Source organism: Monodelphis domestica, chromosome 7 (assembly GCF_027887165.1).
Source record: "Monodelphis domestica isolate mMonDom1 chromosome 7, mMonDom1.pri, whole genome shotgun sequence".
Lineage (NCBI taxonomy): Eukaryota > Metazoa > Chordata > Mammalia > Didelphimorphia > Didelphidae > Monodelphis > Monodelphis domestica.
Window position 1 is genome coordinate 211,385,645 of NC_077233.1, and position 14,514 is coordinate 211,400,158.

Sequence of the window (14,514 nt, forward strand, 5' to 3'; positions counted from 1 at the left end):
ACTCTTTACAGAAGGGAAATAGGAAAGTTTTATGGTAGCTGCCCTAAATCATCAACTTGAATTATTACTGCTTTGTAGGAAGGCACATTATTCTAGGAATGGATAAATTTCCTTGCATAGCATTAATGCCGAAACCCTGTTATGAAGGAAGTAGATAGATTTCTATTCTAGGGAAATTGGAATGCCATGAATAAGAACTAGTAAACTCCATGATAATTCAAAGTATAATGTCATAAATTTATATTTGTTAAGAAATTATATATATATATATATATATATATATATATATATATATATATATGTTTGATTTTGCCCAGAAATTTGTAGTTACTTATGCTTTTTTAGCTTCCTGCAAGGCAGGACATAATAGACCTATAGAATGTCTTTGAAATTTTCAACTATGACATAGATCTGAGTATGTACTATCTTCCAAATATAGGCATTCACCACTAAAATGAGTCCTCTTTGAAAGGAAAATAATAGGGACAGCTAGGTGGCACAATGGATAGATTGCCAGACCTAAGAGTTGGGGAGGACCTGGGTTCAAATCTGACCACAGACACTTACCAGCTGTGTGATCTTGGGCAAATCACATAACCCTAGGTGCCCAGCCCTTGCTGCTCTTCTGTCTTAGACTTAGATATGAAGACAGAAGGTAAGGGTTTTAGAAAGGAATAAAAAGGAAAGGAAGGAAGGAAAATAATATTACTAAATATTGAAGAATAATGCCAGCTTAAGTTTACATGTTTTTTTTATTCAAGCTAGAAAATGGGCTTATATATGGCCTCTATTTAGAAGGCTACAGTAATTTGTGAGTTAATGTGCAAATCTGGGTAGGGAGAAAAAGAAGACAGTAGACTTCCATGTCAAGAACTTCTCTGGCAAAAGGAGGTCTCTGTTTTAAAATTCTGTGATACTAATTTTTTAAAAGGGGGATTATAAGGATTTGAAGAAGGGTAAAATAATTTGTTGCATTTAGGTTCTTTGTAAATCTAAATCTTTTTCCCTCCCCTTCCTTCTTTAATGCAGGCCAGTGAAGATAAAGTGAAACAACTGGTGAGGGAGATTGGGAAAGAGATTCACCAGCTGAACATGGCTGGCTGCTACTGGCTGTCTGGTTCCACAATTGAGCATGTGACCCGCTGCAGGAATCTAGTGAAAGTGAACTTGTCAGGCTGCCATCTTACTTCTATCCGACTCTCTAAGATGCTGTCAGCCCTCCAGCATTTACGCTCTTTGGCCATCGATGTCAACCCGGGGTTCGATGCCAGCCAGTTGAGCAGTGAATGTAAAGCCACTCTCAGCCGGGTGTTAGAGCTGAAACAGACCCTATATACACCATCATATGGGGTGGTACCTTGCTGTACCAGTCTTGAAAAACTGCTGCTTTATTTTGAAATACTAGACCGCACCCGGGAAGGAGCTATTCTTTCAGGCCAGCTAATGGTGGGCCAGAGCAATGTTCCCCACTACCAGAATCTTCGTGTGTTTTATGCTAGATTGGCCCCTGGCTACATCAATCAGGAGGTAGTGAGGCTGTATTTGGCCGTGCTCAGTGATCGAACCCCTGAAAACCTTCATGCCTTTCTCATTTCAGTTCCGGGCAGCTTTGCAGAGAGTGGAGCCACCAAAAATCTTCTGGACTCCATGGCTCGCAATGTCTCCTTGGATGCATTGCAGCTCCCTAAATCCTGGCTTAATGGCTCCTCACTCCTTCAGAATATGAAGTTCAACAACCCGTTTTACTTCAGTTTTAGCCGCTGCACTTTGTCTGGAGGCCACCTGATTCAGAGAGTAATTAACGGGGGAAAGGACCTCAAAAGTTTGGCTAGCTTGAACCTCAGTGGTTGCATTCATTGTCTGTCTCCAGATTCATTATTTCGAAAAGCAGAGGATGATATTGATAGCAGCATCCTTGAAACATTGGTAATGTCCTGCTGCAATTTGAAACACTTAAATCTTTCTGCTGCACACCATCACAGCTCTGAAGATTTGGGGAAGCATTTGTGTCAGCTCCTAGCTCAGCTTCAACACCTCCGCTCTTTATCCCTGCCCGTTTGCTCCATTGCAGACTCTGCCCCAAAGACAGATAAAACACCCACACAGATGGTGACTAATGCAGTGCCCCGAGGATTTGGAAAGAAAGTCCGAATTGGAGTGCAGACATATCCTAGGTCCATGTCTTCCGATTCAGTGACTCAGAGGCCATCCTCTGTTTTCTGGACTCTTCTGGAGAATGTGCCGTTTTTGGAAACCTTGGAGTTAATTGGGTCCAATTTTTCTTCTGCCATGCCCCGGAATGAGCCTGCCATTCGAAACTCACTACCCCCCTGCAGCCGTGCACAGAACGTTGGGGATGCCGAGGTGGCTGCCATTGGCCAGCTGGCATTTTTACGGAATTTGACACTAGCCCAGCTGCCCAGCATTCTTACAGGCTCTGGGCTCATTAGCATTGGGTTGCAGTGCCAGCAACTGCAGACACTATCATTGGCCAATCTGGGCATGTTGGGAAAAGTGGTCTACACGTCTGCCCTCTCTGATATGCTAAAGCACTGCAAACAGCTAAAAGATCTCAGGTGAGGAAGGACCCATGATCTTTTTCTAATGTCTTCAGACTTGAATGAAGGTTTAGATACATTAGGTTTTCACCGAACACAGAGACTAATACCTCAGCAGGGAAGACCTGTTAGTCCCATTCACGAATCAGAGTTGTGTTTATACTGGATTCTTACTAGTATGTGATGGCACTACTTGACAGTTTGATTGTTTAACCACTTCAGTAGCTAAGCACTCTTGGATGGACTCTGGAATGGATTTTTTTTTTCCATATTAAATTCAGCTTTGTAGCCAATGGTATGGTGAGAGACCAGTTTTTCTATTTTGATGGATTTCCGTTAGTCAGGATCTTTGGACAGGGATCTTGATGTAGAGGAGAGGGCAGTAGTGTTGGAGTCGAGAGAACCTGAGTTCAAATCCTGCCTCAGACATTTACTTGCTTTGTGACCTTGGGAAAGTCACTTAATTTCTCTTACTTAGTTTTCTTGTCTATAAAATGAGGGAGATTGGACTCGGTGACTTCTAAGGCTCCTTCTAGCTCTCAATTGGTGATCCTATATAGAGACTTGAGTCTAGATGTTCTATTTATATGAAAAATCTTTTTTCTTCTTTTTTTTTATACCCTTACCTTCTGTTTAGAATCAGTACTAAGTATTGTTTCAAAGGCAGAAGAGTGGTAAGGGCTAGGCAGTGGGGTTAAGTGACTTACCCAGGGTCACACAGTTAGAATGTGTCTGAGGCTAGATTTGAACCCAGGACCTCCCATCTTCAGGCCTGGCTCTCTATCCATTGAGCCACCCAGCTGCCTCCTTTATGTGAAAATCTTACCTGACTCAACTCTAAAACTTTGATCCTTTGCTTATTTATACAAACATACATATATATGTAAAAAAATATCAACTGATCTAGTTTTTAAAACGTGATTCTGTGTGTGTGTGTGTGTGTGTGTTTAAACCCTTACTTTCTGTCTTAGAATTGATTCTGAGTATTGGTTCTAAGGCAGAAGAGCTTGTAAGGGCTAGGCAATTGGGGTTAAATGACTTACCCAAGGTCACACAGCTAGGAAATGTCTGAGGCTAGATTGGAACCCAGGACCTTCCATCTCCAGGTCTGGTTCTGTCTACTGAGCCATTTAGCTGCCCCCCACTTATTTATATTTGAAGAATTCTAACATAACAAATTTTAAGCACATTTTTCATTGATTATGGATTATAAAGTTATACTCATTGATTATAAACAATAATGTTAAAATACTTTCTGTAAATTGAGAAGGCTGAATGAGCATTGTATTAGAGGTCAGATTCTTATACAAGGTCTGCTACTTTGTGATTTTAGGTCAGTCACTTTGCCTTTGTGGGCCTAATTTTGCTCACCTATTAAATGAAAGAATTGAACAAGATGATCTCTTATTGTCTCTTCTAGTGCTAAAGTCTGAGTTTAAGTGTAAGCAGTCCTAACTATTGAACTTACAGTAAGCATTAGCTAACCTTAAGAACAAAAGTAATGAGGTAGCTGGTAGATGATAGTGTAGAATTTTGACATTTAGGTGTTTATGATTATGGAATCTTGAAATTCACCTGACTCTCCACCCTGAAATAGAATTCCAAAGTGCCATTTTTAATTATCTTCCCACTCACTGCTCAAACCTCCATCACCACCATAGCAAAAGTTCTAAAGAATATGGTTTTTTTTTTTGGTTTGCTTCTTGTTTTATAAAGAACCAAATTTGATTTGGTCTAGTCATTGTTCACTAATCTTCACCAAACTAGCTTTTAAATGATGCTGTGCTCCTTTCTACCATAATTCCCTATGGGGCAAAATATTTCTAGGGATTTCTTTTCTTTTTCATTTTTAAAACCTTCCCTTCTGTCTTAAAATTGATACCAAGTATCAATTCCAAGGCAGAAGAGTGGTATGGGGAGGCAAGCTGAGTGGATCAGTGGATAGAGAGCTAGGCCCAGAAATGGAAGGTCCTAGATTCAAATTTGGCCTCAGACACTTCCCAGCTGTGTGACCCTGGGCAAGTCACTTAACCTCCATTGCCTAGCTCTTACCTCTCTTCTACCTTGGAATCAATATACAGTATTGATTCCAAGATGGAAGGTAAGGGTTTTTATTTTAAAAGAAGAGTGGTATGGGCTAGGCATTTGGGGTTAAGTGACTTGCCCAGGATTACCCAGCTAGGAAGTGCCTGAGGCCACCTTTGAACCCAGGAACTTCCATTTCCAGGCCTAGCTCTCTATTCACTGATCCACTCAGCTGCCCTTTCCTTTCCAGGGATTTCTAAACTCTTGCTAACCTTGGGGAAGGAGAAGCCTAGGACTAAAAGACACCCAAATGGCAGAACAGATTGTTGTAATCGTGTATATTTCACTGCTGTGTTGAACCAACACATCTTCTCTCCTCTGCTTCTTTGTTTCTCAGCAACGGTAGCTCACCCCCTGAGCATATGTAGCACTTTGAATTTAACAGTTATTTATACCAGTATCATGCGTCCAAGTCACTGTTGCTTCGAGAACTGCCTTCTCTGACTCGTAATTGATTTAAAAATTTTCAATCAGAAAGTTAAATTTATGTAAATTTTTGGCTTTCTCTTTGCATAAAAGAGGACTGAAATATAGTTTTGTGTATCCAAAAAATGTGGAGCTCCAGATCTGGTCTAATTTGGAGTGTTGCATAGATCATTAAAAATTTTTTTATGAAAACATTGGTTTATGAAAACATGTGAATGCTTTTCAGACATAGATTTGCTTAAAGAAACAACAAAGGCCCCATTTTTACCAAGAGTAACTAAAATGAGTCAAATTTGCTGGAATAATGATGAAATGTTCTACTTTTGCTATTTTTTAGTGTAGATGGGATTCTTTTCTCAGAATTCATCTTTAGGCAATATGTGTGTATGTTTATGTTAGTATATGCATGCACATGTGCACACACCTAAAATAACATGGCTTAAAGGAAAGAACCCTGGATTTTGTGTCAGAGGATGGAATTTTGAATCCCATCGCTATTATACTATTTTATCTATTAGCAAGTCACTTAACTTCTTTATCTTTAGTTTCTTTATGCATCAAAAGAAGGGTTGGGTTAAATAACCATCACATTCTCCCCCCCCCCCCCATTTCTATAGCTATGATTCTATGAACCTTTGAACTACAGAGCAACTTTGATGCCTCACCGTGCCATGGGAATGCCCCTGAGCTCCTCAAGTCTTTCAAGGCCTTGTCAGAGAAGCTTTAACAGGACTTATCAGGGATGGCTTTGAGTACTTGCCCATCTTTAGGGTGTAGAGTTGTCGAATCAACCTAGCCTCATTTGAAAAAGCTTATTCCACCATAGGGGTGGCCTCTCACTGATGAAACTTCTGTCACACCAATTCAACAAAGACTTTTCTTTCTTTTTTTTTAACTTTCTTTTCTTTTTTTAATAGCATGTTTTCCCAGTTGCATACAGAAACAATTTTTTATATTTGTTTTCTGATGTTTTGTTTTGTGATCTAATTTCTCTCCTCTCTGTCTCTCTTTCTGTCTCTGTCCTTCCCTTCCCCTTCCTCTTTTTCTCTCTCTCTCCATCCGCTTCCCCAAGGTGGCAAGCAGTATGACGGGTTATAAGTCACAAAGACTTTTCCCAGAGAGAGAGAATATGTGTGGGTATAGCAGGGTCATGATTTGCATTAGTGGAGTACAACACCCCCTGCCATGTAGTATGGTTAATTATAGTGTTAAAAAGACATGTAGGGGGCAGCTGGGTAGCTCAGTGGATTGAGAACCAGGCCTAGAGACGGGAGGTCCTAGGTTCAAATCTGGCTTCAGCCACTTCCTAGCTGTGGAAGTCAATACACAGTATTGACTCCAAGATGGAAGGTAAGGGTAAAAAAAAAAAAGACATGTATAAGATCTTGGGATCCCAGGTTCACAGTTTCTTGTGTAAGCCCTTTGTCTGCCATGTGTTGTTCTTTTTTTTTTAACCTTTATCTTCTGTCTTAGAATCAATACTATTGGTTCCGAGGCAGAAGAACTGTAAGGATTAGGCAATAGAGGTTAAGTGGCTTGCCCAGAATCACACAACTAAGGAATGTCTGAGGCCAGATTTGAACTGAACACTTCCCCTTCTCTAGGCCTGGCTCTTTATCCACTGAGCCACCCAGCTGCCCCTGCAACATGTTCTGAAATTGAGAGTTTCCTTTATTGGAGGAGTCTGAGTCCTTTTTGAGTTGACTTGGTTTTGAGATTCCAGCATCATCAAGCCTAGAAAATTTGCTGGTTGGTCTGTCAGTTTTTACAGATGTTATCTTGTAGCCCTCTGAAAAGCATTTCTTTTTTTCTTACTGCACAGGAGATAAAACCTATTCATCTTTGTCATCAAAAGCATTCATTGATCCGCCATGTGTAGGACAATAGATTAGGTGCTGGTGCTACAAATGAAGTATCCTGGTACCTTGCCCTTAAGGAGCAGGCTAATACAAGCAGAGAGAAGGCAGGCAGGCTGCTGAGAGAACTTTACTAGAATCGAAGCATTGGAAAGTTAGAGGGGACTGCAGTGACCTTCTAGTCTAATCCATACCTGAAAAAGAAACCATTTTACAACAGACATACCTGACAAGTGTTCATCTAACTTTTTGCTTGAAGACCTCCAGGGAAAGGTAGCCCCATGCTTTCCCGAGGTGGTCTATTCCCCTTAGCGATGGCTGTAATTGGGAGGACATTCTTCCATGTGATTAAGCCTCATTTTGCCTTTTTGCAGCTTCTATTCACAGGTCCTAGTTATATCCTTCAAAACCAAACAAAACATGTCTGTTCTTTCTTCTGAAGGAAAACCATTCAGTTACTTGCAGGCAGAGATCATGTGACTCTTCCACCCTCCCCTTTCCCTTCCCCACCCACATTCTTTAGGGTCATCAAATGTTAGAGATAGAGAAGACCTCTTATCTAACTCTTTCATTTTACAGTTGAGGAATAATGATTATACAGCACTTTATGGTTTTTAGAGCACTTTCTGTACATTTTCTTATTTGATCCTCATGATACATTGAGGTAAATATTACAGGTATTATTTCCATTTTATGGATAAGGAAACTGAGGCTTGGAGAGGTCATGATTTATTTATGCTCACACAGCTAGAATAGAAGCAGGATTTGAATCTAGGTTTCTGCCAACTTTGAGTCCTCTATTGCTTTACTCTATCCCACACTGCCCACATTTTACAGATGCTATAATGTGCTAGGTATTATTTACATAGCATGTCAAAATTTGCAAAGTGCTTTAAATATATTATTTCATTTAATTTCTCAACATCCCTGAGGTAAGTTCTGCAGTATCATTATGTTAATTTTACAAGTTAGGAGATTAAGAATGAAGATATCTGTCCCCTCTTAGATTGTTCCTCTTTGCTAATCCTAAATTGAATCCAACACTTTCAAAATGAACTAAAACCTGATGATTGGAAATTAAAGAGCAAATAGAAGTAATTCTCCTTAATCATTTTTTTAAACCCTTGCCTTCCATCTTAGAATCAATACTGTATATTGATTCCAAGACAGAAGAGTGGTAAGGGCTAGGCAATGGGAGTTAAGTGACTTGCCCAGTAAGTGTCTAAGGCTAGATTTGAACCCAGGACCTCCCATCTCTAGACCTGGTTCTTAACCCACTGAGTCATCTAGCTCCCCCTCCTTTATCATTGATCTTAGCCGATATGCAGATCCTTTATCATTTCTTATCAAAGATGTAACATGATCTATTGGAAAGAATATTGGACTTGGAATCAGGGCACATAGGTTTTTTGCCTTCTGCCTACAACATACTATGTGCAAATCATTACAGAGTTATAGTCTCTCTTAGTTTCTTCATCTGTAAAATGGGGTTATTAATACTTCTGATCTCAACGTTTTGTTTGGAGAAAAGTGTCTTAAGTGCTTAAAGCACTATTGAAATGTGAGTTGTCATTCTTACTGCTGGTTCTTTTTTCTTTAAATAACCCTTACCTTCTGTCTTAGAACCAATATTATACGATATTATACATGTATTTTTTTAAAGAGATGAGACATACACATTAGATCTAAATTAGTAACAAATTATGATGGTGTATATACACACACATTATAATGCTTAATAGACACATACTCTAATAAATCTATATTTAAAACCCATACAGGCCCCTTGTGTACAGAGATCATAAAATAAGGGCACTATTGGGCAGGTTTATTATTATTTTTTATGAATCTTAAAAACACATTGAAAAGCTTACTTAGGTGATATTATATATTGGTTCTAGTACAGAAGAGTGATAAAAGCTAGGCAATGGGGATTAAATGACTTGCTCAGGATCACAAAACAAGGAAGTATTTGAACTCATATTTGAACCCAGGACCTCCCATCTTCAGGCCTGGCTCTGTATAATACTGAGCCACCTAGCTGCCCTCTACTGCTATCTGGTTTGTGATTAATTTGATTATACATACCATCCTAACTCTTTTTGGTAGGAATTTATTTTTATTTTATGATTTTAAGTTACTATTGCTAATTTTTAGTTTTATAACACCTGCATTTCCCAATATACCCCCCCTCCCCTTACAGAGCCTCTTGTAACAAAGAATAAAAGGGGGAAATGATTCTGAAGAATAAATGGAGACATTAATATTCTGTCCCTGGAGTACTCCATCTATGCAAAAAGGAATGGTAGTCTATTCTTTTTTCTTGGAAGCCATTATTATTTCTTCACATTTATAATATAATATATATAAATTCTATATAAAATCTATATATTGTATATATGTGTATATATAAATGGCAGTCCATTTTATCTTTCTTCTTGGAAGTCATAATTTTTACACACACACATATAATTCTATATAACCATTTTTATCTTTTTGGAAGCCATTATAATTTCTTATATATATGTATAAATTATATATAAATTCTTCTTGGCCATTATAATTTTACAGCAATCAGTTTCTTTTTTTTTTAGTTTTTAAACATTATTTGGTCATTTTCATACATTATTCATTGGGAACAGAGATCATTTTCTTTTCCTCCGTCTTGCCACCCCTCCCCTAGCCAACACGCAATTCCACTGGGTATCACATGTGTCCTTGCTCTGAACCCATTTCCTTGTTGTTGGTATTTGCATTAGGGTGCTCATTTAGAGTCTCTCCTCAATCATATCCCCTTCACCCCTGTAGTCAAGCAGTTGCCTTTCCTTGGTGTTTTTACTCCCACAGTTTGTCCTCTGCTTGTGCATAGTGGTTTTTCTCATAGATCCCTGCAGATTGTTCAGGGACATTGCAAGCAATCAGTTTCTATTGCTTTATTATTGCTTTTCTTAACATTTCCATTGTTGTCTTCCTGCATGCTGTTTTCCTATTTAGCTTACTTTACTTCTCATCAGTTCATATGGGCCTTCCCTTGCTTCTCTAAACTCATCATAGTTATTGCTACAATTTGTTTAATTCTTCCTGCCCCCCCCCCCCCACTTGATGGGAATCTACTTTGTTTCCAGCCCTTTGCTAGTTCAATAAGTGTTGCTACAGAGCTTTTAGCATATGTAGTACTTTTCTTTTTATCTTTGACCTTCTCTGGGTTGATGTCTAGGAGTGGCATCTCTGGGTCATGGAGTCATGGGTATGGATGTTTTAGTTAATGTACTTTGAGTAATTCTAATTGCTTTCCTGAATGGTTGGACAACTCCATAGACAGTTCGACCAACAAAGGAGGTGGGGGGAGAGAGACAGAGGGAAGGGGGTTGGTGGAAGGGGAGGTGACCAAGGGAGAGTCAGAGAGAGTTCCAAATTTGGGATTTTACATCCCTTTTGCTTGTTTTGATACTCTGGGATCTTGCAGGTTTTGTTTTCTTAGAGATTATTAAAGAGGATAATTTCTGTTGGGAAACCCTGGCATCTGTCATGTTAACACAGGAGATTTTAACTCTTATTTCCTTCTGTTGAACCCTTACTTAGAATTGCAACACCTTTTCCAAATTGCTGCCTCTGATTGTAGGCTTCCCTAACTTCTCTTCATCTCTACTCTTGTTTCCCATTTCTTTAGCTTTTTTTTGGTCATCTCTTCTGTAAAATTATTGCATCATCTCTCAGTTCCCTTTTCAGGGCTTAGAAATACTTTTTACACTTAAAGTATATGCCATACTGCTATTCTCTCACTTTCAAATAGCTAATCTGGAAAAAAGCTTACAATTGATATGTTTTTTCTTCCACTCAGTGCTGTGAACCCTTAACTTGCTAGGAATTTGCCTTAGCTTGGACATTGAATAGTTATATTTCTAATAATTTTCCTTTCGGTAAAATGGGAATAATAATATTTGTACCACTTTCTTTACAGGGCTGTAAATCTTATAATTTTATCAGTGTTAGCTCTTATTAGGAGTGGAAACTGGATCCTTTCTTCTTTTTCTTATAGCTATGTTTATTTTTTTTTTGAATACAGCACATTTTTAAAAAAGTTTTTAATCAAAAAATTTTATTTAATTTAGAATGTTTTCCCATTGGTTACATGATTTATGTTCTTCCCCCCGATAGCCAATGAGCAATTCCACTGGGTTTTACATGTGTCATTGATCAAGACCTATTTCCATATTATTAATATTCACACTAGGGTGATCACTTAGAGTCTACATCCCTAATCATATGGATCCTTTCAATAAAGAACTTTCTGTTGTGTTATTACAGTTCAGCCATTTTTTAGGTGTGTCTAATTCTTTGTGATCCCATTTGGGGTTTTCTTGGTGAAGATTCTGGAGAGGTTTTCCATTTCCTTCTCCAGCTCATTTTATAGATGAGGAAATTGAGACCAGCAGGGTAAAGTGACTGGTCAGGATCCCATAGCTAGGAGTGTCTGAAGCTGGATTGGAACTCAGGAAGAAGAGTCTTCCTGAATGCAGGCCCAGCAGTTTATATGCTGCACCACCTAGCTTCCCTATATATAAAGTGCTATATAAATGCCCATTAATATTAAGGTTCGCAAAGTGCTTTATATACATGATCTCATTTAATCCTCAAAAATCTTGTGAAGCAAGTTCAGTGGGCAGTATCAATAAACCATTCATTAAAAGCATTTATCTCATATCTAGTATTAAGTGCCTAGGCACTAGAAACACAGAGAATGAAAAATTCCCTCCTGGCAAGGAACTTCCACACTACTGGCAAATACAGATATAGAATAAATACATAAAAGTAGTTCACTGCAAGGTAATTTGGGAGGGAGTGTATCGGCAGTTGGTGGAGATCAGGAAAGACTTCCAGATAGTGCTTGAACTTTGTTTTAAAGAGATAGATTCTTTAAGGAAGTTCATACTCCATGCATTCCAGGCATGGCACATGGCTAGGGCAGAGGCATGGAGATCCGAGATGTGGTGTCATGTGTGAAGACCAGAATAGTCTGGTTTGGCTGCATCCCAGGATGCATGAAGAAGATGTCCAATAGCGCTGTAAGATCAGTTGGAAGGGGCAAAGTGGATAATGTGCCAAGCCCTGGAGTCAGAAAAACCTATCTTCCCGAATTAAAATCTGGCCTCAGACTAGCTGTGTGTTTGGTTCAGTTTCCTTATTTGCAGAATGAACTGGAGGAGGAAGTGACAAACTACTTCAATATCTTCACCAAGAAAACCCCAAATATGGGATCATGAAGAGTTAGAAATGACTGAACAAAATCAAGGAAGAACTCATTTGAAGGAGCATCTAGTTGCATAGAGTACAGGCCTGGAGCTGGGAGGTTATGGATTCAAATCTGCCTTCAGACATTTCCTAATTGTGTGACCATGGGCAAGTCACTTTAACCCCATTGCCCAACCCTTATTGCTCTTTTGCCTTAGAACCAATACATGGTATTGATTCTAAGGTGAAAGTGAGGGTATAAGGAAAAAAAAAAAAGCTAAGTTGGGTCCTGGTTGTGAAGGTCTTTTGGAGCTAACAGAAGAGCTTATATTTAATCTTCAAATAGTCAGTTGGGAGCCACTAGAGTTGATTAAAGGAGTCAGGTGGTCAGGATTTTGCTTAAGGAAAATTGCTTTGGCAGCAAGTATGAGGGATAGACTGGTGTGGGAAGAGACTTGAGACCGGGAGATCAGTCAGGAAGGAGGCTGTTGATGTCAGCTGGCTCTGTGAGGAGGGAGAAGGAGGGAATGGCAAGCTCTGACACCTGACTGGCTCTGTAGTGTCAAGGGGATGCTAAGATTATGGACCCAGGAGCCTAGAAGGCGGGATGCCTTTGACATGAATATGAAAGTGAATAGAGCTATGTTTGTATGGAAGTATACTAGAGGGAACTCACTGAAATGAGTAATTTTCATATTTGGCTTATCGACTTTGTTTACCTTAGAGCCACTGCTTTCAAACTGACCTACAGCAGTTTGTCTGATTGATGAAACATATGAAGAGCTAGCTACCGATGAAGACACCCCCTACTTTGCCTATGCCATTGTGGGAGAAATAAGACTCCCACTGAAGGAGAAGGCAATGGGGAACAAACCCCACTTCTATCACCTGGGCATGTGGAGACGGTTTCTGGGAGCAGACATATGTTTTCCCCCACAAATGGTGTTCTAAAATGGTGATGAGGGTCAATTAGTGAGCACAGTCCAACTAGAGAATGGGCTAAAGAAGTTGTAGGATGGCCTGTTTATATCATTTCATTGGGAAAATGTGATCTAAGTTTCAAATGATTCTTTATAAATGAACTTTTGGCACGTAGCTCAGTAAACTAGGGCCTGCAGAGAATAAATGCCAGCTCCTAAAATGTAGCCAATTTAGAACCGGCTCCTGAATTTCTGCCTTCTGCTATGACAGTTTTAAGAGAAGCCAAGGCAGATTGGGATGAAAGGAGCAGGTGGTGCTTACCCGCCCTTAGGCTAAAGCTGATAGGAAGAAATAGTATTAAAAAGGGAAATGGTTTTCAAATGCTTGGAGATGAAACTGACTCTAGCCATTTGTATTTGGCCTCTTGGTCAGAACTAGTAAGTTTAGGGTAGAGACTTGAAGTGGAAAACAGAAAGTCCTGGACAGACAAATATTCAGATACAGGCAGGACAGTACTTATCAAGTTTTTGATTCCAAAAAATAATTGAGTCATTTTCTTTCCCCCAGAACGAATACATTTGCCTCTTTCTCCAAGTCATTGAAAGTTTGGGTGACTTTGTAGTCCTAATCAGATTATAGTGGGGTTTGTATCTCAGGAATAAATATTTTCAATTCAAGTTTAGTCCAGAGCTTACTTTTTTAATTTAAGGAAACTGAGGCAAACAGTGATAAATGACTTGCTCAGGGTCCCATATGTAGTAAGTATCTGAGGTTGGATTTGAACTCAGATCTTCCTGACTCCAGGCCTCAGTGCTCTATCCACTGTGACAACTAGCTGCCCAGAGTCTTTTGAATTTTGCCTAGTAGGTGATGTCCCTCACCAGTAAAATGTATATAACTCTTCTGGAATTACTACTACTAAGTACTAGAAAATAAGACAATAGCTCCTTCATTTTTTTTATTTTAATTTTTAAAATTTTATTTAATTAGTCAATTTAGAACATTTTCCCCTGGTTACAAGAATCATGTTCCTTCCCTCCCCTCCCCCCCACCCTTCCCATAGCCAATGCACAATTCCACTGGGTATTACATGTGTCCTTGATCAGAACCCATTTCCATGTTGGTGTTTGCATTAAGATGTTCATTTAGAGTCTCCATCCTCAATCATATCCCCTCCATCTATGTATTCAAGCAGTTGTTTTTCTTCTGTGTTTCTACTCCCGTAGTTCTTCCTCTGAATGTGAATAGTGTTTTTTCTCCTAGATCCCTGCAGATTGTTCAGGGACACTGCATTGCCACTAATGGAGAAGTCCATTATGTTCGATTGTACCACAGTGTATCAGTCTCTGTGTACATTTTCCTGGTTCTGCTCCTCTCACTCTGCATCACTTCCTGGAGGTTGTTCCAGTCTCCATGGAATTCCTCCACTTTATTAT

At 39.3% G+C, this 14,514-nt stretch overlaps 1 protein-coding gene across 3 annotated transcripts in view; it reads left to right on the forward strand.

The window, feature by feature from the left end:
- FBXL18 (F-box and leucine rich repeat protein 18) overlaps positions 1-14,514 on the forward strand; it is a 57,809-nt gene that overhangs the window by 10,941 nt on the left and 32,354 nt on the right. For all 3 annotated transcript variants that reach the window (XM_056806449.1, XM_007498437.2, XM_056806448.1), the window contains one exon: positions 1,030-2,576. In XM_056806449.1, coding sequence (XP_056662427.1) covers positions 1,030-2,576 — 1,547 coding nt within the window. The remainder of the gene's footprint in view (positions 1-1,029; positions 2,577-14,514) is intronic.